Source organism: Pleurodeles waltl, chromosome 3_1 (genome assembly GCF_031143425.1).
Source record: "Pleurodeles waltl isolate 20211129_DDA chromosome 3_1, aPleWal1.hap1.20221129, whole genome shotgun sequence".
NCBI lineage: Eukaryota > Metazoa > Chordata > Amphibia > Caudata > Salamandridae > Pleurodeles > Pleurodeles waltl.
The window spans coordinates 394,607,510-394,631,074 of record NC_090440.1 but is presented as its reverse complement, the minus strand read 5'-3'; the positions used below and the strand labels follow the sequence as shown (position 1 = coordinate 394,631,074).

At 39.9% G+C, this 23,565-nt stretch overlaps 1 protein-coding gene across 3 annotated transcripts in view; it reads left to right on the top strand.

Annotated features, from left to right (window-relative positions):
* The window catches only part of CRTC3 (CREB regulated transcription coactivator 3), a 713,757-nt gene that overhangs the window by 258,737 nt on the left and 431,455 nt on the right, over positions 1 to 23,565 (top strand). For all 3 annotated transcript variants that reach the window (XM_069222591.1, XM_069222590.1, XM_069222589.1), the window contains exon 4: positions 19,667 to 19,728. In XM_069222591.1, coding sequence (XP_069078692.1) covers positions 19,667 to 19,728 — 62 coding nt within the window. The remainder of the gene's footprint in view (positions 1 to 19,666; positions 19,729 to 23,565) is intronic.

Below are 23,565 nucleotides of genomic sequence, written 5' to 3'. Positions count from 1 at the left end.
TTTACTGTATTTTTATAAGGAACACCTGCTGCTGTTTTAAACCACCCTGCCAAGTTGTTATTTTAATAGCGTTTGGGAATTGCCAATGAAACTGACTCTCTGATTGATAATATACCTATGAGCAAAGCATGCATTTGCGAGTTGAATTTGGTTACTTGTCCAAATAGGTCACTAATCGGCGCCTAATAGCTCGATTATTGTGGTTGTTTTCACAAAAGATTTTGTGGCACTTTAGTGAGAAAGACCACGACCATCGTGATATGCAGGTAAGATAAACGTTCAACTTGCTTAGTAGATGGTTAAAGAATGGGTCACCTGCTATCCTTTCTTGTAAGCAAAAAGAAAAGCAAAGGAATGTATCCACCAGAGTGAGATGTTCTGCTTGTTTTTTCCCCATTGATGAGGAGCATCAGTAAGCTGTGCACTGTCATCAAAGAGATGCATGCAAACTGCATGGTACAGATGGGGAAGTTATGTTTTTTCCTGGTCTTTGATTTTCCTAATTTTGCTAAAAATGGTTTGTTTGGATAGAATGAAATTGTTATTAGTAAAGTCAACCCGAACCACTTTGTTAATTTTTAATCCTGAGTTTATGCTTCCCCAGAACAACCACTCTTAAAAAATGCCTACCAGTAGGGGTGACGTGAATTCTACACCATGTTGTCCCCTTTGTCAGTATTTTCTATACACTGATTTACACATGTATGATTCATTGCCTCTGTATGCATGTGTGATGTAAAGTACTTGGACACCCTAAGCTGGTAAGAGAAGTGCTGTAAAACAAATGAAATACATGTGAGAGAGGGGCTATGGAGAGATGAGAGAGACTGTTAGATGGTGAGGAAATCATTAAAGAACCTCAAAAAAGATTGCAATATCTTGGTGCACTGTAAGATAATCATTTACTATGCTTAAAAAATAATACAATTGACTATATAGTGAAGAAAAATGTGTTGTGGAATGCACCATTTTCTCAATTTTTGCCCAAATTGTCGTGTTAGGGGAAGAACCCTCCAATCCCCATTGTGGTTAGGCTCCTATGGTTCCATCTTGCCACCTTCTCCTCTACCTTAGCCACTTCCACTTACTCCCACTGCAATCCTAGATGCCACCCTGCCCCCCAAGATCATCCTAGCTGCTAATTTTCACGCTCCCACCAGCACCAGTCAGGGTGTGACCTTGTGAGTTTGTGACCTTATGCAGCCTGAAACAGCAGCAAGTGTGTGGATGGCATCCCTGTGTTGAAGGTAGGCTTAAAATTAAGTGTTGGTGCTTTGTGTGTCTGTGCAACAACACTTAAGAAGTGTGTGAGGGTTGTGCCCACTGCTTATCCTAGTAAGATGCTGTACCTGGCACACCAATAACAATGGTAATTCTTGGAAAGTTGTGGGCATCCATGGGATGACTATCTTTGCCCACACCTGGCAAAATTCAGGCCGTCGCATAATGATAATAATTACTGGCATCTTCTGAGGATTCATTGCATGATGTGAAACCCATTTAAAGTCCTCAGACTTGCTCAATGGCTGTAATTTTTGGTGAGTTGTGGGCATCCATGTCATATTGCTGCTTTTGACTGGTGAAATTCCAGCCTTTTGCACAATGGTGGCAATTATTTCAAAGTATCCTCTTTAGGTAGAAGGTTGACCTTCAGTAAAGGTGGTATGTTTGCTGATCCTGGCACAGTGGTGATAATGCTTCGCCTTTTGTGGGCATCCTTGGCATTTTGTGCACCTATGGTAAAATGCTGAAGCTGGCATAGTGGTGGTATTTCCTGGCATATTATGAACATCTGTTGTGTGATGGTGTCTATAGGCCTCATTACTACCGGACTTGGTATCAGTATCGCCGCTGATGGGCCGGCAGTAAATACCATCTAATTAGGAGTTTGGCGGTTTGGTCAAAGCCAAACCGCTGAGCCTCCACCCGTCCCGCCACATTACCGGGTTCTGCTGGGCTGGAGGTGAGCACCTCCAGCACAACGGATGCTGTGATACCACTAGTGGTAGTTGCTGTAGGGATTTCCAACTCCCACAATCCGAACATTACCATTATACACAGCTAGTGCATTGGGTCACACAGCCACATATAAAGGAAGCAGGGATCTTCTACCAGTAGAGAGATTGTGCAAAGGGGAGGAACAACGAAAGGCAGTATCTCAACGCTATACTCCATATTAGCTACAGCACAAACAGCACCAACCCCTCGACATGTCCCTTTTTGGGAGAAAACCTTGGGTGGCTCGGTGGACGAGGAGCAATGGCACTATCTTTACCACGATATACACAAGCACAACCGCTCCATGGCAGCTAGAGAGGCCCACTATAAGTTACTCTATAATTGATACCTGTATCCTGAGAAACTTAAGAAGCTTTATCCCCAGGTATCAGATAGATGCTGGAGGGGCTGTGGCATGGTGGGAGACTTTAAACACATATGGTGGGACTGCCCATCGATCCGCCCCTATTGGAATGAAATTCTCTCTTATTTGAAAGAGATGCTGGGATATCCCATCCCGACCACGATGGAACATGCTCTCCTGGGCCTTCGAGCCCAAGAATTACAGCATCAAACATACGGGGACTGGGCTATCATGTGGCTGGCTTTGGGGGCAGCGAAGACAACTCTAGCTTCTTTCTGGAAAAAGGCGGACCCACCTCCTATAACTCTGTGGCTCTCACGATTATGGAAAAGCCTTGACTTGGAGCGTCTGGTTGATAAATGAGAGGGTACACGCAGCAGTTTTGATTACATATGGGACCCCCTGGTCAGGTTCCTTTCCAGGGGACTTCCCCTCACAACTTGTAGCCCCAAACTAAGGGCCTTGCACCTCTTCCATATATGGGAACCGGAGTCTGAGACGGGGGGAGATTAGGGAGGACCCCACATATCCCAGAGAGGGGGACACGCAACCACAGACTTCTCTTAGCTACTCTTAATTTGTCTAGAGATGGATGGCTTGTTGTATGTTAACTTGTTTAATGTCAATTTGTTATTCTATTTCATGTATGGTACGAGCTGGCTATACTTACAACCTTGCATGATGATAAATGTCCCTCAAGATAGAGTATTCATGGTGCACAATGTAACACTACTCTTGCGGAGGACAAAAGACAAAGAAACTGGAGCTGTATGGAATAGTCTAAGATGTTTCTTGATTAAGTATGCTTGTACTGTATTATAAAATGTCAATAAAAAGAAGATTACAAAAAAAAAAAAGTATGCTTTGTGTCCATTGAGTTTGCAACATCTGGCCCGATTGTAGACCATGGCAATGTTACTCTGTAAGGTACCATTACTGAATAATAATAAATGCAAAAAAACAAAAGCTGCTGTCCGATACACCATGTTACAAAACCGTTTATCATTATTACTAATAATAATTAATGTTTAATGTTTGTGAATTTTATTTCGAAAGCTCAAAAGTGTACAAAAGTAAAAGTAGTAGTGATACCAACTTAATCCAAGTAAATTCTAACAAGATAAACTATGTATATAAATATATGTGTGTTTATGTCTGTGTATATATGAATAGAAATGTATTTATCAGACGAAGGACAGAAAAGAAGGCAGAGGGAAAGTGAAAAACTATGATTATAGACTTCAGGAATACTTAATCATAATATATATTGACGTTTTGCCTTATAGCATTTATGCTAGTTAAAAGCTTATTCATATTAAACAATCTTGTGGGCAAAGCCTTGCTTTCCAAACTCGTAAGATTTTTATAGCTCCAACTAATGCCCAAAAGCTACATGTGCGTTGAAATAAATGTAGTGATATGAAATAATCTCCTCGGTGTATCCGCTCAAACTTCATCCTTCACAGCTTAAACATATACATTCTTCTCTCCAGAAATTCTAGAAACTCATTCACATTACCAAATAGTATGGCAAATAAAACCAGCCACGTTCTCGCAGCACTAGCACACGTCCCCTTTTATAAGACTCCATGTACATGTAAGCACTGGTCTGCGATGTTCTCTGAAAATTAACTTCTTGTAAGTTACTTCAGAGGCTAAAATCCAAGGACTCAGAGCAGTTTGCGCCAAGAATAAATACTGGTCTGAGTCTGTCAGTGTAAGACGTAAGACATAAGGCAAGTGGCATGTACTTTATCTACGCATAATTGAGGTTTTTGTCCTTTCACAATATTAGACAATTTAAAGTAGGTATGAAGAAAAGGTTGTTAAGAGTTTGGTCATCTGATGATATCAAAACAGAGATATTTGTACTCAGAATCAGGTATCTGGCAAAGTCAAAAGTTGGACAAATTAAAAGTTAGTATAAATAAATGGAATTCAACAAAGTTCTCCATCAACATGGATTTGATTGTTCACATATATGCAATAGAGCAGCCAGAATTTCCAGTAGAGCATCTAACGCTTGTGTCTAAAGAAGAGGGATATACTACAAAGAACTTTCTAGCAGCATGAACTTATCATAGTCCATCCGTCCTGAACCATTACTCTATTCTTGCAGCAATAAATAAGTAGCTCGAGGTAAACTGGTTAAGTTACTTTTTTTTCTATCAGTGAAGCAGAATGTCTAACTGAGTGAGTAGGCAAAGACTTATCACCCAGTGCCATTTAACCAGGTTTGATTTTTCCAATGGCCAACCACAGAGAAAGTTGATGCAATGAGCAAGTTGACTGGTCCCAGGAAAAAACGTGCAGTTTGAGTAGGCATTTTTTTTTATTTGGAACAGTTGTCAATTTGTGTTTATCTTTTTGTTGTAACATAGCCAATCCCTAAGCAGTAAGGTTATTTTGACTCTAGTTTATCAACGTAAAGTGTCAATGAGAAGCAGAGTTGCAGGAACTTCCAATGCCAAACCTACTTTAGGGAAATATTTAATGTATATACTTACTGGTGTCAATGTAACATAACATGTCATGCCTGGGAAAATGTTAGAAATAGAGGGGTGTAACTGAAGTTGCCAAATTATTGGGGATGGGGAAGCGGGATGGGCGGGCAGAGTCAGAGAGACATGCAACCATTCTCTTAGGAATGTCCAAGAATGAGTCCTGAATCCCCCTCTTTGGTCTCTCATATCGCACACTGTCCAAGATGCCCTTTCTCTCCTACAAAAACTTGTGTCACCTTCCTTATGGCACCTTCCTTAGACTTGGACAGATGCCAACGAACGTAGTCGGAAATTACTAACTTATCTGTACTGTGACTAAATAGGCTCCAAGACTTTGCACTGTTTGATTGACACGTGATGACTGACTGGACTTAATTTAGAAGTAGGATAGTATGATTAGAAAGTCTGTAAGCGAGTTTCATTGGGTAATCGGACTTGAATTGATTTATTGGATTTCGCCTTTGAAAAGAGAAACCTTTGTTTGCCCCTCACATTCATGATATTGACTTCACATAACTTGAGAAACCTTTAAAATAGTTATCTTTAAATAATTTCTCCTGTATATAAATATTAAGAAGTTATTTGCTGGAGATTACTGTGGTTTTAATTCACTTTTATACATGTAGCAATGACCTTTTAGAATTCACATAATTTGTACACTGGTAAAGGAAGTCATTGATGAAAGACAATTTGTGCGATTTTACTTTTTTGTAGATATTAAACATTTCAATATATTTTTCTTCTGATTGCCCCCACCCCGTACCTTTCTGCCAGCTTGTTCATAATTCAAGGTAAATGTGGTGCCTGCAGGTCTGACATGGCCAATAAAGTGAGTCATACTGTGCTATTATTACTGTCGTTTCTCAGTCTTTCGATAGACACAGCCGCCATTATGGCTTAGTGCTAGTAATTTGTCATTGCTAACATCCTCCTCTGCGTCAATGAATTCATCATCGAAATACAAAATCATATATAAAGCTGGGTAGGCTTCATTGTTTGTAACACGTTACTATAACGAATATGAATGAATGATTAACTGCATTGTTCCTTCATCCACGTATACACAATCATACTAGGCGTAATCCTTCCTATCCTAAAGGGGAGAGGCTTAGGAGTGGGTGGGGCCCTTGAGATGGGGCAGGTCTTGAGAGTGCCAGCACATTCTAAGCAGCGTCCGCTTTCCTGTGTAACAGATGAAACTAAGATATCTAGCACAACCTCTAGTGTTGAAGTGAAGTTTCAGTGACCTCACACAAGTTTGAAACCAACTCTTTGTAAGCCGTGTTCACTGTCTAATCATCTCAACACTATGTGCCAGTGAGAGGCAGTTGGAGCTCATGGCACGCAGAAGGGGCGGGTGGGAATAAAAATTAAATTGATAAAAAAAATATATAAAAACCTCCATCACCGCTGCCGCACCGCTCCATCCGCTTCTCTGCTGCAGGCAGGGCTCCCAGCCATCCTCCAGCCAATCCTGAGGCTGCTCAGAGCAGTGTTAGGATTGGCTGGGAGCACCCACTCTCGGCGCTCCCCGGCAGACTGGGAGCCTGTGCATGCTCTCTTCAGCCCGGCAACTGTTTCTCGGCTGGAGAGAGCCTACTGCGCATGTGTGTTTGGCCAGCCCGAGACGTCCAGCCACTCATCACAGCCCGTAACCACGCCCCTCTTACTAAAAAACTCGCTAATAAACCAAGTTTATTATCGGTTTTTAGTTAAAGGTTTGCAGCTGGTGCTGCTGGCAGGGGGAGGGGTTACGGCGGAACAACGCTCCTCCGCCCTAACCGAGCACCCCTGGTGGGAGATGAGGAGACATTGCTGTGAATTAGGAAGAGGCGTATAAACAGTAGCCTGATCTTGAACAGATGTAGGGTTTAGGAGAAGTGGGTGAGCCACTGAAGGTTCGAAACCAGCTCAGGCCAGATTTGTGGCTCTGGCTCATGAAACCTTGAGCCAAAAACAGCTGAACTTTCATGTGCTTTCTACTTCCCACCCTTTTTACTCATCCACTATCCCCCATTCCACCCAGCCACTTCTGCAGCATTTGTTTAACAGATGTGCTGATAGTAAAGTGTGATGTCAAATTTCTGTGAAAGGGATGTAATGCAAACATTTTACCTCCAAGCACATTCAAAGTACTTTGGAGGATGTTAATGGTCACCACATCTGAATTGCTGTCCTATTCGAAGAGATAATAAAAAAGCAAAAAAGCAAGCACAGTGTGGGATCTTTTAACATTGCTACAGCTGAGCCCTGCACTTTATCACATTGGCAGCTGAGCCCTGCACTTTATCACATTGGCAGCTGAGCCCTGCACTTTATTACATTGGCAGCTGAGCCCTGCACTTTATTACATCGGCAGCTTAGCCCTGCACTTGCTTGCATCGGCAGCTGAGCCCTGCACTTGCTTGTGTTAGCAGCTGGGCTGTGCACTTGCATACATTGGCAGCTGAGCCCTGCACTTGCTTGTATTGGCAGCTGGGCTGTGCAATTGCTTGCATTGGCAGCTGAGCTGCACCCTTCAGTTATCCCATGTTGAGACCAGCATCACCGTGGGCTCTCCCAGACATTTGTTTTATTATTGCGTGTATTGCCTTCACTGAAGGTAATGAGCCACTTCCAAAATCCCTTGAAATCCGCCTCTTTGTAAGGTTGGGAAAGCAGGTTATTTAAACTTTGTGCCATGCCTTCGCTTAGCTTAATTTAGTAATGTTTTCTAGAATGTTTTCTTGTTTCAGCATTATTTAACAGGTAATATACACATTTTATGCTTCACCCAGCGTACAGGAGAGTTCATCTGCTGAACTCCCGGCTCCGCTCTCTTTTTATGCGAGAATGTGAATTGCTATATTCCTAGTACCCGAAGGCGCACTCTTCATGATCACAGAACTGGTTCAGTAAGTCCTTTCTTAACCGGTTGATTTTTCCCTCAAGTTGAAGACATGGCAATGTGTGTGAAGCACAGCTATTTCTCTTTGTGCCCTACAATTTTTACTTAATAGTAATCAGTGTAAACTTGCTATTGCACCTCCTCACTGCTTTAAGGTTTTCTAGTTAGTTTATAAAACAGAAAATAATTGAAAGATGAAATAATTTCCCCCTTGAGAGGAGACAGCAGCATATTCTGACTAGGCTTTCAACAGTGTATGAATTTCTTCCAGTCCGAAAGAATAATTATCCCTGATGCCTTGTCAGAAGATGCTAAACACACAAAGAAACAAACGTGCCAATCCGGAAGCCTTAGCTTTTTGCGGCTCCGTCACCCTACTAAGAGAGAACTTCATCTATTATGGACGGTTTTCAGATTCTTGGTCACCCTCCATTAAAGGACATAGCTTTAGGATGGCCTCACACACCACCTGGTATCATGCTTCATCACCAGCCATCCTAAGTCCATATCTGTGGGCCAACCAGAGATCTCCCCACATCTGCACCAAGCCTGTTTACCACGGAAATGGGGAGCTGCTGATCAGGCTGATCTATGAAGTCCAGGCAATGAGATATCCTTATTCTTGGCAGCCAATACCATTAAATATAAAGCAGGATGCTTGCCTTTCTGTGCTCAGTAAATTCAATTTCTGAAATTCAGACACAGACCTCTTCTTTTGCAGGTTATCATGTACACCGTCTATGGTCTGCTATTGTTTTTGCTTTATTTCTTAGATGTTTATGAACATTAGGGTTGCAAGAAGTAAAAGTTAACTCATGAATACATAAGTTCATTTTGATCAAAAGATTGTGACCCATGGTTTGGTAGTGTGTTAAATACAGTCTACTTATGTTAGTGGTCATTACGTTTCTACAAACACTGGTTAACATGTGAAGAGTTTCTTTAACTCCGTTGCTGTGGTATTTCATTTTTAGTTTTGAAGATGGTGTTGATGGTAACAATTTTTTAGTGATTAAGTACAGCTTAGGGTGCCTAACCCTTTATAGTATCTTCCCCTTACGGTTTCACTGATTGTCGTGTGTTGGGATGAAATACTTTGTACAGTGGGAGTTCCTATTTATACCGTAAGTAGATGTATACATTCTTGAGCTATTTATAAGCTGTTAAAAGTAACTCAAGTTGACAATTTTTTGCAGCTGTGAAAACCATTTTACTGTAACTAGACCCGCCCTATAAGACCTCCTTGTACATGTCTACCTGGATATCTGAGGAGGCTTCGGGAATGTGTATCTATCACAGAGTACCCAGTACGATGGACAGAGAAGACCTCCACATTCCCATGTTTATAGCTTGGTGGCCCCTGCAGTCTCACCCCATGGATACAAAAAGCCTGATAATCTTAGGGAAGCCTACTTGCCTCAGTGTGCTTGTTTGCTCTATCCAACATTTCTTAAATGGTAACGAGTATTTCTTAACTACACATGTTGGAGCAGGACTGCTACTATCCTTACGAGTACACCAACCATGTACGTCAATATAAGGCACTGTAGGTACTGCATACTACCCTTCCAGGAGTAAGTTGAACATATGATTGCCGTGCGTGGTCCTTTAAGCAGGCTGTGGTTCCTCTGTGAATCTCTACCTTCTTCTCCGAGGAGGATCAGGTATTTTGGCTTTGATGCAGTGACTTTCCTTCTGCTACAATTTGGAAGTTGTATTAAAAAGCTAGATTAGTCGAGGTTTATGATAACAGAGCATACAAAGAAATAGATGCAGCAGTGGTTATTGCTTATGTGAGAAGGGGAGCATTGTGCTGCAGCGGAAAGAAGCAACAGCAGGGGGTGGCACCTTGTCCACCACTGGTGTCTGTTAACAAAGCGAGCATGTTATTTTATGTTATGTTATTTGTATTTGTAAAGCGTTTCAGATGCATTCACCACAACCGTCGAGAAAGCACAAACCTGTAGGATTGCTTTCCTCATTGCAAATCTGGATCACACTACATTACATTAATGGAAAGCCGTGACAGTGGTTCATTTCCACGAAGCTTGGGCCACACACTCACAATAGTCTTCTGGAAGCACTTGCATTGGACTGTTTGATTAACGCAGTCTCAGAAACCTTCTCCTTGTAAGTGAATTTATTAGAAAATAATAATGTGCTGTGCTATTTATTATTATTATTAGCTGCAGCATTTCTCATTTTAATTCCCTGGTTCTATACAGCGCTTAGCACGCCCAATAGTTCTTCATGAATAACAAGAGTTACTCTTTCCCTGGCGTTCAAAATGACAGTGCAGATAATCATTTCAAAGAAGGGGGCAAGTGAGATAGAAAACTAGAAGTTCAGGTGAGTGAGTAGTTAGCTTTGTCTCTGCATTTCAAAAAGAGCATCTTGCAGAGCAGCTATATTCTAGAAGGCTGGCAGTAAGTGTTGGGCCGTGGCTGATTCTGAGAGGGACTGCAACACTACTGATTTGAATTGTGCATTTAGAGTTTTAAGTCAAAACCTCGAACCTCTACTTTTTGGATTTCTGTTTTTTATCTCCAAGGATTTCCCATGTATGCCTGTAATAAAGGAAATCAAAGAGACAACAAAAGAATTGTTCTGGACTTGATTTTTCTAAAGGATAACACGAATGCAGAACGCCAAAACCAGGATTAGCTAAATTGTGGTCTTTTAAAGAAAATGGTTATCTCTAGGGTCAGTTATCCATTGCAGCATCACGAGTCTGCCTCCCCACAGAGCTCCTGAGTTCCTATAATCTCTTCATCCTGCTGGTTCCGAGCCTAGTAAGGGCCTGACTCCCGTGATACATTGTGCCCACTCTACATGTAAGACTTCATTGCCTTCCCATGCGTGCCAAGGTCCACCATCCCATGCATGTCGAGGTCCAGCTTCCCATGAATGTCAAGGCAGCTGTAGTGCCTTCAAAAACATGGATACATACAACTGCGTGCCCCCAGCATTACACTGCACTGGCACAGTCCGCTTAACCCTCACCACCCTGAGCTCAGAGTTTACTGTGCAGTGGCGTGCAGCTGTATACAAAAAACACCCCATGAAAATAAAGAACTGCATTTGTGTATGTAATCTGTTCTCTACCATCTAGGAAGGAAGAAGACCATGACATTGATTCCAGGACTTCCAGTCCTATTTTTTCCTCATTCACAATTCTTTGCCTTACCACTTCTGTGCTTCAAACAGTCAAGGCAGAAACAATTATTGGTCCTGGGTAGAAAGGTATAGTGTTGCAAAGCTGGTGTGGCTTGCAAGGTGGGTTAAGGGACACCCATGCGAATGCATCTCCCTTCTCGGTTCCAAATGGACCCAGACAAAACGTTGCTTACGCTCGCATAATCTTGCGTAATTTCGTGCACTTTTTAGTACTTTTTTAATGCAAAATGTCCTAGATTACTCATTATGCCACGTTGTGTAATTGAGATTTCGTCTGGTAAAAATAGTTTAATAAGAGCAAGGAAATAACGTGAGTAAACACAATGTGACTGTTCAACACAAAATGTATCAATTCATATTACCATGAAACAATAATGCAGGGTCGGCATTTTGCATAAAGATGTGTAATTTTGTGTATTTGTTTTTTACATGTTGCATAACGTCTGCAAAATAAATTACATGAATTTCACAGAAGCTTATTTTTAAAATCACAGGTTTTAGGAGATCTTTCTGTGACTTTGTGGCATAAGCATTCTGAAACACTTGTGAAGAGTACAGTTAAGAGGACCCGACTCATCATGAACGTACTTTGAGCTTTCATTTTTGTTTAAACCCTGAAAAGCCAGCTCATAAGATTAAAGTGAAACAACATGAGCGGTCCTCCTTTGTGTCCATTAGAAATTTCAAATTTAAATCCAAAGTCCGTTTTTATAACCCTACTTTATTTATGTGCTATTTTGTGGTCGATGCACTGCTTTTTATGTTTTAAGAATTAAAAGAAGAGAATTCCAGTTTAAAGTTAAATGAATCTCTTTGTTACAGCAGCCGATAACGTTACCACTCAAGGTTTTTTCTTCCCTACTCCAGACTAATTTGCATGGTTGCGGTTCTTTTAAATCTGCAGGATGGCGCCAGATGTGTAGAACAGGGACAAATCAGTTTGTAAACATCTTGCAGTTTTGATAAGGAGTTTAGAACAAGATGAAAATGTAAAGAGACAAAAAGGGGTACAAAAAACGAGGAGGCGAACTAATTTAGTTGAGTTCCTCGGAATATACCGTTTCCTAGGCACAGAATATTAATTTTTGTGTACGAGTTAAAATCATATACACGAATTGTAGTGTACTAAAAGTAAATATGTGACGAGGATCAGATGAGGGAACTTTTGAGAATCTGGTTCTTTCCGTATGTATTCATTCTTCTTTTCAACATACCTTTCATGTATGCTTTTATATAAAAATACGTTTAGCCCTCTTCGAATTATAGGATGCCTTGTAGGTTTGTATATACGACTCAAACCTTGCCAGTGTTTTCAACATGTTACCTTGTGAAGTCAAAGTTTTTATAAACGAAAAACGTTCTACGTGGTTTTGTCGAGATTCTTTTTCATTAGAATTCGGTATGCAGCAATTGTTTTTTAAAACTATAGCCTTTCCATTACGATGTTACTTAGTATTAAAGGAATGTTGTGCCCCTAGAGGTTTAGTAAACGTTATGTGTGCAACTTCTACAGACCAGTACATTACAATACAACTTACCGGCTGCAGAACTCAATAACTCATTATTAAGCGTGTTTTTGTGCAGAACAACTGATTAGCAGAAATTACTTTAATTAGACAGTATGAAAATAGTTATGTCTGTTAGCTTCGAGAATTTAATTCTGAAGTAATGCTTAACAATATACTTTATAGTTAATAACTGATCTTGACGTCCCTAATATGCTATCACTTTATATTTTGGGTAGATGTCTTTACTAATGACACAACTTTGTTTTTTCACAAAGCTCTAAACCAGGGGCTACTGCTCTTCAACTTGTTCAACTGTTTTCTTGAAAGTTAAGTGAAAATGCCAGGTTATCCCTAGCAGAATGCAACCTATACCTTGATGTTTATCCAAAGATCTCAGCAGCTGACACTTAGGTCTCTGAGCTTTTGTCTGAGGAAGATGCTTATTTACAAGGCGTTTTTGTTGAACATCCTTGGTTCATATTCTTAAAGAATGTAGCAGCTCTTCTTTTTAAAACACTGAAGATGAGATGAGAATATAGATTGCTTAGAAGTTGCATACCGTGACACCCTCTCCTTCACAAACAGTGCTAGCTAAGTACTTCTGTGTAGTACAAAGTTCTGCCAACCTGTGGTGGTATGCCTACATGCTTCCATCCTGTAGGTTGGTACATATCTTCATAGTATCAAATGTAGTTGTTGCGGATAGTTCCTTTTCTACCACAAATCAGTGTGTAGAAGCAAATTTTGTATTCTACTTTCATTGTTTTTGAGCCTGGGCGCACAACATTTGCTTTTGTTGCCTGTGCTTGTCAGTTCTTCTTCCAGGGATTCATAACCTTGGTTTCCTGTTATGCTTTAGGATCATTCTGTGCCCTCTAAAGTGCAGCTTGCAATGCAACGTGGTCTGCTACGATTATTGCCACAAGTGCTCTAGGAAACACTGACCTTTTACAGGATCCGTCTTAACTAAATGAGAGATGGGGTAACTAGACATTCAGAGTTTTCCTTCTTGCAGTTTATGCTAGAAACTTCTTGCCAGGATAAGAGGCCGGTATCATAGCGGGACATCAACATTAGTAGAGGCCATGAATACTGTGCACAGTACACCATTTGTGGTTCCTCCAGATGATCTGGAAGTATGTCATTTTCTTTGCAAGAGAATTTTGAAGGACTCATCCCATTGAAACTAGTCTTCTTGTTATAGTCTAGTCCTGCTGTGAGGTATCCTGTACGGACATATTCCTAATGAAGGTTGTTCAGGCTCTAGCTGAATCCTTTTCATGCACCCTCACTAACTCCATTCAGTCCGTTGTTCACCATTTTAGTTGTACCATGGTAAACTAAGATCTGTCAAAATCCTTTCTTTGCTCCATCCACTACAAGCACAACAATATAAGAACCCTATGAATGATAATAGATTAATAAGTTAGCTTTTTTTGTTGTCGCCAAATCTCAGAAATTTTTCTAGGACATTGTGCCACCCTATAACCGCAGTATCCATAACGACCACCTCAACACTGCCCCAATTTAGGAAAGAGTTAAAGAAAACTACATCAGAATGTAGCAACAATCCAGTAACCAACTACTTCTGCTTTTACTCTTTGACTCCATGCGTGCCTTTTGCACAGTAAAACACTCCACCGCCTTTTTGGCTTCCTTTGCACAATTTAGATATCACATAAAATATATACAAATTTCACGTTACTTCTCAAACACAGTAAATCATTGTCACCATGAAGCCTCAAATGACTCAGTCATTTAAAACCATATGCTGGCTCCCAACCACCCTGTATATTTGCTGATTCATCACATTATTATTTCTTTCAGGTAAGAGGCACCCTGTTGAGAAAACTTGTTTATTCCTTCACTGTCTACCTCTCTCTTGGGTTTAACAAAAAGTAGGGGAACTGTGGTTGTAAAATTAAAAAAAGTTTGGGAATTCCATTTCCTACAGCTGTGGCCCACTTTGACCACTGCCCAGAACAAAGAAAAATGAAGCGCGAAAAGTGGATCACAGTTAAATATTGAGTTTCCTTAAACTTCAATATAGCTAATTATTACTTACCTTTCAGTTCCAATACAGTTTTAATTTCTAAAGTAAGGCTTAGTTACTGGAGGATTTAGCCACACAACCATCTAGGAATGTGTATTTTAAACAGTTCTTTTGTGTTTTTGCGCTGTTTAGCTCCATAAGTTAGTAAATAACCACACAGCTCATTTATACACCGTACAAATTTAGTTTGAAGTACATACGTTATAGTTTTAGAATTTTTTTTTTGTCATAATCCGTGCAAGCAACATCACTGTAGACTGAAAATAATTTGATGGTCATTCACTTCTTTCATCCTTTCACTCTTAAGTAATATACATATATGCAAATTAGTCAGGACGAGAAATATTCTAATGAATTATTTCAGTCCACAGTTCCTTCCTTACTTAGATTAAGTGGTCATTGTTTTATTGTTTTCTGTGCTTTTTGCAAACTGGGGATTGGTTTGCATTTCATAGAACAAGGTCCTCTTATCCAGTCATACTGTATATTGTGTATAAAAGGAATACATAAATGGAACTGAAAAACGAAAACATAAACTACAATTATAGAAGGGTGGTACAAGGGGAGCATGTGGTTTAGAGAATATCCCAAAAACCTAAAAGGAACAGGTCAATATAATTGTAAATTTTAATTACTGTTGGGTTGGATAAGGTGCTCCAATTATCGAACAAATGAGGCAAGGTGAGATTTTGTGTTGGATTGTCTAAGGAGAGAATGTGGCTTATTAAGGGCATTTAGCTACAGACAACAATGTCATTGACATGCATAGGCAACAGTGTAATGGACCTCCAAAGTAGTGGTTTTCCAGAGCAAAGAGGAGGGGGCTAACGGCCCTAGTCTTGAGGCTGCAAATAGTAATATTAGGGTGCCCAGGATGTCATGGGTTTGCAGTCTGATGGAGCGCTGGGGAACGTAAAACAAGAAAGTTAATTAGAATGACTTTCTCCAGGCTGATGCAGAGACTATGATGAGGAATTTGTACATTGTTCTGTCTTCAGCCAAGGTTTAGTCGATCCAATACTGATGTTAGGGTGGCTGTATAATTTTCTTTTGGGTGTGAATGGCCCAACACAACTCTATCTAGGGAGATTTTAGATGGAGCAGTACAATTCTAAGGAGGAGGTAAATTGTAGCAGTAATGGAGACAGATACTGATGGTGTTGAGGAAGTGGCAGCAGGTAAGACAGTATTGTGATTATGGAGCACAGCTACCACATCCTTTGGACACCCCTCGTTCCTTGGTAGGGAATAATTGTGTCAGGAGGAAAGGAGTTAAAGAAAGGAGTAGCTTTAGTATAGTGGGTTAAAGGAAGTACATAATTTAGGTTATGGCCTGGTTCATTTGGTAGTGCCGAGTTAGTGAGCGATCTCAAGATGATATAAGAATGTTAAATAATTTTTACTGAAACTGAAATCAATTGTTAAATCTCTAAGCACTTACATGTTACAAATGGCTAACGAGATGTGACAGATTTTCTATTAACTCTGAATTATTTTTTAATTTCACTATATTTCTTGCGAGCATGACATTGCTGGGCGGCATTGCATACTGTCAGTAATTCTTATCTTAGACTAAATTGACCAAGTAATGAAGCACAACTTTGAAATGAAGCGCTGATTTCCTCAACAAATAGTTGATTTTTGGTTTTATAAAGGCTTTACCTACTTCTAATTTGTATTTTAGAAAAGGTTCTAGTTTGTCCAGAACTTCAGGAATTTATCACTGCTTTTTTACTTTCACTTAATAAGATTTCGAGCTGAAACGTAATTACGTAAAATAGACTGTTTCTTGCACATTCTGCCTTCTCACCTCGTTTAGGGCTATCCAGCTGCACATGACTCCTCCCGCTGTCAAGTTCTTTCTTATTTCTTTGTACAACCTGGTGACAAAAAGTGTCTTTCATGCTTACCATATTACTTTGTAGAGAGTTATTCTATAATCCTAAATTAAATTTGATTTTGTAAAGAAAAGGTTTGTTTCTGTCTCCTTTTTACCAGGTCTATGACTCTCTTTGAGGTTAAAAGTATAAAAATAGTTTTGCTTTTTTATTTTTTGTGTTCTTTCTTATCCTCATGTTTTAGTGATTGTTTCTGTATAAGAGATGCTGTCCTTGTGCACGGTTGTGTGAGGTTGTTTAGTTACTTAGAATGCAAATGTTGTTGTTTTGTGATAAGTTCCGTCTGCAGTGGTTTGAATACATTTTTTTAAAGTAAAAGACAATAGGTGACCAGTGCTTGTCCACTGTTCTATCTGACCTCCTGTGCTATACCATCTTAAAGCGCCTTGACTGACCTAGTATAATGATGCAATCTGTGTCCATTGTGTTAGCCTCAGGAGACAAAGCAGGCAGTGCTTTTTGCACACCGCTTGCTTAGCTACCGATCCTCAGTGTTGGACTGGGACAGAAAATAGGCTGGGGTGCCAAAGTAAAAGTCCTCCTTCAGTGAACAAGATAGCTAGCAAAACGTGGCACGTTTGCAAATTAGGGCAGTGTTGAACTTTTAAAGACCTACTTTATAAGTGTTTTGAAAGGTATGGAAGACTGCATGGATTTGAGCTTCCTGCAGGCAATGTTTGTTTTAACACCAGGGAAATCAACAGTAAAAACCGGCCCAGAAGACCATAGAACAGGCCCACATATAGCCCACACACTGACCTGTCAGACCAGTCCATTTGACACTGCCCTGTGATGGATGAACAAATAGGTTGCAGCTCAAAGCCACGAATTGCAAAGGGTTGCAAAAACGTTTGCTTTATTATTATATATAAATCAGGAAATGCAAAGATGGAGGCCTCTGACGGACAGCAGACCCCATCACATCCACAGTATGCCAATATTCTTTCAGAAATCGCTTTCAAATAAAGAGATGGGCTGCTGTCAGAAAACGGTGGCACACTGTGATAGACACTGGAGGGAGTATGCAATGGTTCCCTTGGTTGCTGTTTGCTCCCCCAGTGCCAAAATCCCACAATGGCAAGGTGGGGGACATCCCATAAGGGCTGCCTTCTTTGTGCAAATGGGCTACCATTTACTCTGGATAATCAGCATCTGATCTATGGTTTGTGACTGCCATTGTGTTCTCAACCCACTGATAAATTCCATTTGATTTGGAAGGATACCGACTCACAGTGTGCCTTTAATACAAATAACAAGCTTTAGAACATCAGGCCCTTTGTTTCTTAGGTTTTATAAGAAATTGGGTTATTAATTAGGGTAAATGAGAGTCCACCACAAGGAACGAGGCCACAAACTTGTTGGGATAAAACACAGTTTTGATAAATGTAAACATATGCTCACCCCCTCTTGTAGCTATGGAACGGAGCAACCAGGCCAATACTACATATTTCCTAAAGAGAGAAAAGGTTAATGAGCAAAATGGCACCAAAACAAGAAACATCTAATAGAACCAATAATCAAAGGAGAACCAAAGATACAGATTTTTAAAGAGTTAAGGCAAAAAAGAACCAATCAGAAGTTCCAGGTTGACTAGAACCTTGTGATTTCAGGTCCACCATAATGGAGAGTGGATCGGTTACAACAAGTGGATCACTTCCGTTTTATTAGGTTGAAGTCTGTTTTGATTGTACTGATGATTTATAGGGAAGTAGCAAATCACAACATCTGTGCTTGCTGTGTAAAGTGATCTAGAATGTGAGTACCTCACAATTTATTTTCTGGATTCACATAGCTGTGTTGCCAGATTAATATTATGGTTGCAGTTCTTGCTGTAGGAAGATTCAGCTCTCTAATCTTCAAGACAATTTAATGATACAATAACATTCTAGACACGTTCTCATCACTATTTTTTACACTCTTTTTTTACGCTTGTATTTTCCTGTCCAGAGACATAATTTCTTGGAAAATTGTGCATGACTGTAGTACAGAAAGATGTGCGTTGTCTCCTCCTCCTTTGTAGATTGTGCGAAGTGTAGAATATATTTCTTATTTGGACCTTTTCTGTAGGGGTTCCTGATTCATACACTTTTGAGTCAGAACTTCTGTTTTTTAGATTTGGGAAAATTAAAGCATAGTAGCACCATTTATTGAGAAATAATAAAGGAAGACTGATCACGGTGCCATCTTCATTTCCCTTCTACATTTGATCCCATCATCCTTGTTGGTTTTGGGCATCTCTTCCAGAATTAAATAAGTTTGTAGCATCCATGGCTTGAAGAATAATATAGGTGATGAAAGAGTGGAAGTAAAATATACACAACCTGTTAAAGGCACAGTGCACAAGCAGCAGCTGTCCTGGTAGGTGGGGCAGCTTTTGTCTAAAATTGTTGCTTTAATTATTTTTTGTGAAATACTTATTAAAACACCTTTAATGGAATGCTCGCAAGGACAAAGCTTTATCGACATTGACAGTAAAATAGGAGCAGAAACTCCAATTTACTTTTCTGGTCTGCTGAAAAGTTATTGATTCTATTAAGTCTCCAACTTTGCATTTGTTCAAGTAACTGTTGTGAGTGATCTGTTTGAAGACAATCTTGCAAATGACATTAATGGTAATACTTAATTTTCATTGTTTTTCTTTAAGAGCTATGGGCCTGATTGCAAGCTTGGCAGAAGGGATTACTCCATCACAAATGTGGCGGATATTGCGTCCGCCCCTATTACAAATTCCATAGAATATAATGGAACTTGTAATACAGAAGGTGGGATATTTGTCACATTTGTGACGGACTAATCCCCTCTGCCAAGGTCGTAATCAGGCCCTATGTGTTAAGCATGTACTCTTGATGTACAAAATCATTAAATTCTTAAATGTGTCCAGTAATACAAGGATAATTTGAATGAAAATTAAATGATTATGAATAAAGGATTAATTTGATTAAAAAGGATGGAGATAATATGTATGAATAATAATATGTACTGGAAGTGTATCGTTGAATTGGATGAGAGTTCTTGATTTTTTTTTTATATCACAGTTATATTGCCAGAAGTGGGCTCTCCTCATTATTGTACCTTACATATTTTCAGAATAATGAAAAAAAGTGTGTGAACTTTCTGAAAAACTTGCTGATGTCTCAAGCTGAATATGGACTAGGCACTACAAGAAGATCTGTTTTTGATTGGGATGTAAATATTTACACATTTTGCTTGTCTCTTTACTGCTGCTTAATTAAAGTATTGCCACTGTTAAATGTGCTTTTCCTTTACTCTCATTCACTGCGATGGTTCACCTTATGCGTCAGTTTACCTCTCGCCGCCATCTGACAACAGCTGGAGAAGGTAAGCAAATTCATTTTTGTATTAAACAAATGGGTAGTACATTTGCTTTATTTTAGAAATGCATATGTTGCCTTTCCTTTTTAGGCTGCCTTTCTGCCATGGACTCTGCTCCTCTTCATGGTGGAATTCACATGCTATGCATTCTTTAAATCATTCACATATTTTTATCTTTTTCCTGTTCTGATTCAAAAGAAGCTGTGTGAAATGTGCAGAGTGGCCAAAGAACATGATCTCACCAGTGAACTTCCCCTGGGCTCTACAAAAACACCACAACAAATAGTAAAGTGCCTGTGTTTGGAGGGCTGTATATGCACCAGGATCTCTCTCTCTCTCAAGCTTCTACTGTACAATAGGATGAATTACAAGACCCCCACTCCATCCCAACTGCTAATAGTTCTGCGCTGTTTGTGGTAGACATAGTAGCTGGTTCCCTTTAGAAGAGTAGGAGTACCATTGTTTCGTACCCAATTTCCAAAGCTGTAACAGCTAAGTCTTTGGATGTTGGCCTGGGGTTTCATTACCTGATTTCAGTGAACCAGGTGTAGTCAGGGAGATTAGAATGTCCTCTCCTGAACTGCTCCTAGTTCATTTAGGTAATCTACTGCTTTGGATATGTTACAGTGTAAACATTGCAAAAAAGCAGATATTGCTTTATGCAGTTAACCATTAACGTGTGCCAGGAAGTCTTTGTCAAATGCATTGATTACGTTTTCACATTTACTATATATATCTCATTTGGAAATAGACTGTGCTATGATCTTAAGATATTGAGGAATAATTCTGTGATAAAAATTCTAAAAGCTTATGAAGCTGTAGCAACATTCATGTTGTCTTGTAATGCATTGATTGTACCAGGTGTTTTGTCACTGAGTGATGATGTGAAGTGTGTGTATAAGCTAGAAATTCCTGCACCAACGTTCTGGGGATATTATGATGAATACTCAATCAGTGAAACAATCCTTGAACAGGCTCTACACAAAGCAGTCCAGCACACCTTCAAAGATCAAATTTACCGAATGTGATGTTGCACTATTCTCCAACATCTGAACTGTCCTCATTTGCACAAAACACGAATAAATAATGGTCCAATAGTTTATGCATCAGCAGTAGACACAGAGTGCCATATTGACAGTATTAATAAGTTGTGTGTAGATATTTGTGTAAAAACTGATTCTGTTGGGTGATCAAACATGCTGTGCTGATGGTTATTGTCGCTCCGCTAAGAGATTAATAAAACCATAGTCCAATATGTTGTGTAATTTTCTGCCTCTTGCTCACTAACGTATTTCTGGAATTCTAAATATTGAGGCAGATGTAGTTTTTAAATTACACTGAAGATGTTGTATTGTAATTGCATTTATATAGAGATAGCTTCCCCTCTTAAGGCCTTAAAATGCTTTATGATGGGTAGAACATGATTCCGGAATCTATGGTTAGTGATTAATCCAGCAGTGACTAATTATTGTTGGTTATCAGGATTAGGTTTGTGATCTCGGGAAACTGATGTGCATGCATTTCCTCCATTTTCTCTGTGGTAGATTTGTCTTAAATACTTTAGTTTTCTGACAAGACTGCTGGATTTGGGGCGGCAGCACCTCTGTGTTGTAGGTGACTGAGTCACTCCCACACCAATTTGCAGCTGTCGGCCTAACCCTCCCGGTTCACTAGCAGTACCTCACCAAAACCCAACAGGTAAAGGTGATTTGTGGCAGCCTTGTTTAGAACTTTGAAAACCCCTGAGAGAAAATTGTGGTGAGACAAGCCTTACCGTTTTCTCTCCACATACAAGCCTCTTACACACACAGAGTCAGGAAAAGAGATGCAGGACAGTTTTCAATACAGTTTGTTGAAAAGACTGCCATCTACGGTAAAATGCATGAGCTACAATGATTAAGTCAATGAGGAATGATAAAATCAGGATTGTAAAAATTAGAGATGTGAATATAAATAACCCCAACACATTGTCATAATAGGCATATACAATTCCTACCTAAATAGCCCCTAAGCAAGAGCATGGCGATGTAAGCCAAATCTGACCCTACAGTGTCCATGAGAAGCACACCTCACCCCCATTACCTTGGTATAAGGTCAGGCCACCACTCTCCAAATCAGAATCCATGGAGAGACAAAGGCTGAAGCTGTCCAAGAACCGGCAAGCAGCATGGATGGAAATTCTGGCTGGAACCCTGTCTAATGCCCTTTTGTCCTACAAAGTGTTTTTATAGGGGACATGTTTATGTTCAGACACAGAAGCCTGATCTAGTTATGTACTAAAGCACTGGACTGTTTCCACAGTCTTGGGGTTGGCAATACAAAATATTATTCTGCGTGTCTTGCACTCTGTTCTTGCAATTCCTAGAACATGATGCAAAGTATGCCATCCATAGCACTGATAATGAAGCTTTTGCAGAATAGCAGCTGAAAATGGAATTAAAACAATGCCACTAAAGAAGCAATAATAAAATCAATAAGGAATACAGGGCCTAAATACTGGGTAAAAGGGCACGGGCCGCAAGCCTAAGCTAAGCTAAGCTATCACTGTGCTCAAGCGACTAATTAAAATGGACCCATGACAGATCAAGGTTCATAAGAGTTATGGGTAAACATTTGTATGAGTTCATGTGATGAGTAGATAGTCTAGAAGGGGTAAATATTGTTTGATTGCAAGGAATGGTTACACAGTAGGTGTTTGTGATTTATGAGGAGAGATATGGGCAATTTGCAGAAACATTGTACAGAGCAAGGCAGACAGGCACGTGTAAAAGTAGGCTGCACTCAGGAACAGTAAGATGTGATGCAGCATAAGAAGAACGTCATTCGATAAAAAGGAAGGAGAGAGAACTGGAGTATTTGAGATTGAGTTTTATTGAAGATTCTTTATATTTTTTGGGAAGAGGCATTTTAAATTATAGCACGCAACCTGAGTATGTAGAAACTGTAAAATGATGGGGTTATGATTGTCACTGTAGGCTGGTGCTCTGAACGGTTTATCCTCTGATAGGGTACATTGATAGAGAAGATTATTTGCATTCTTTACAACTTTGTACTTTGCTCTTTCTAATGTGAGGTATTCAGTTATGTGGTATGTCCACATGGCTGATCTTTTAGGTTATTTATGGAGTGGACCATCTCTGTGATTTGAATCGATCATTCTGTTGTGTTTGTTTGAAACAGATGCATGGATCATTGTTGTAATGACGTATGCTCATATGTAATAGAAGCTATAGAGATTGTTGCTACTATGGTGTGGGACAATTCTATTGGGAACTCTAGAATGTTGGCAGTGAACGGTTAGTCTTGCCATGGGTTGTACCGTTTGTACTTAGCTGTAAATAAAGACTTCTCTTTAACGTTATTCAAGGAGTATTACTTTGCAAAACTGATATGTTTGTAGAGGTGTCTGGTTGTGCCTTGATAGTAATAAGGAGGTTTTGTAAAGGTATTATGCCAGATGTGGTTCTTCCATGATCTGGGAGAAGCGGGATGCGGGAGGGCGGGGGGACTGTATAAATGACCATAGGCAGGGAGGCCAGAATTGTGATGCCACTCGTTTTAGTGAACACGCTCAAGATAGATTCTCTGATGGGTCATGCTTGGGAAACTACCAGGTCTTCCTCATTTTAGTGAACTTTAGGAATTCTCAGTTTCTCTAATCTTTACAGGTAGGGACTCCCATAGTTTGGTGGCTTGAACCTCAAGCTTTCTTCCTGTAAGTAGGGATTATTTGATGGGGTGTTGTGTATCCTTGGAGCCTCATTTTGCCTTGTTGGAGTGATTTCCGTTGAAGTGTTGAGATTTCCTCTGTTATCTTTGGCAACTGTTCATTTGTCCAAGTAG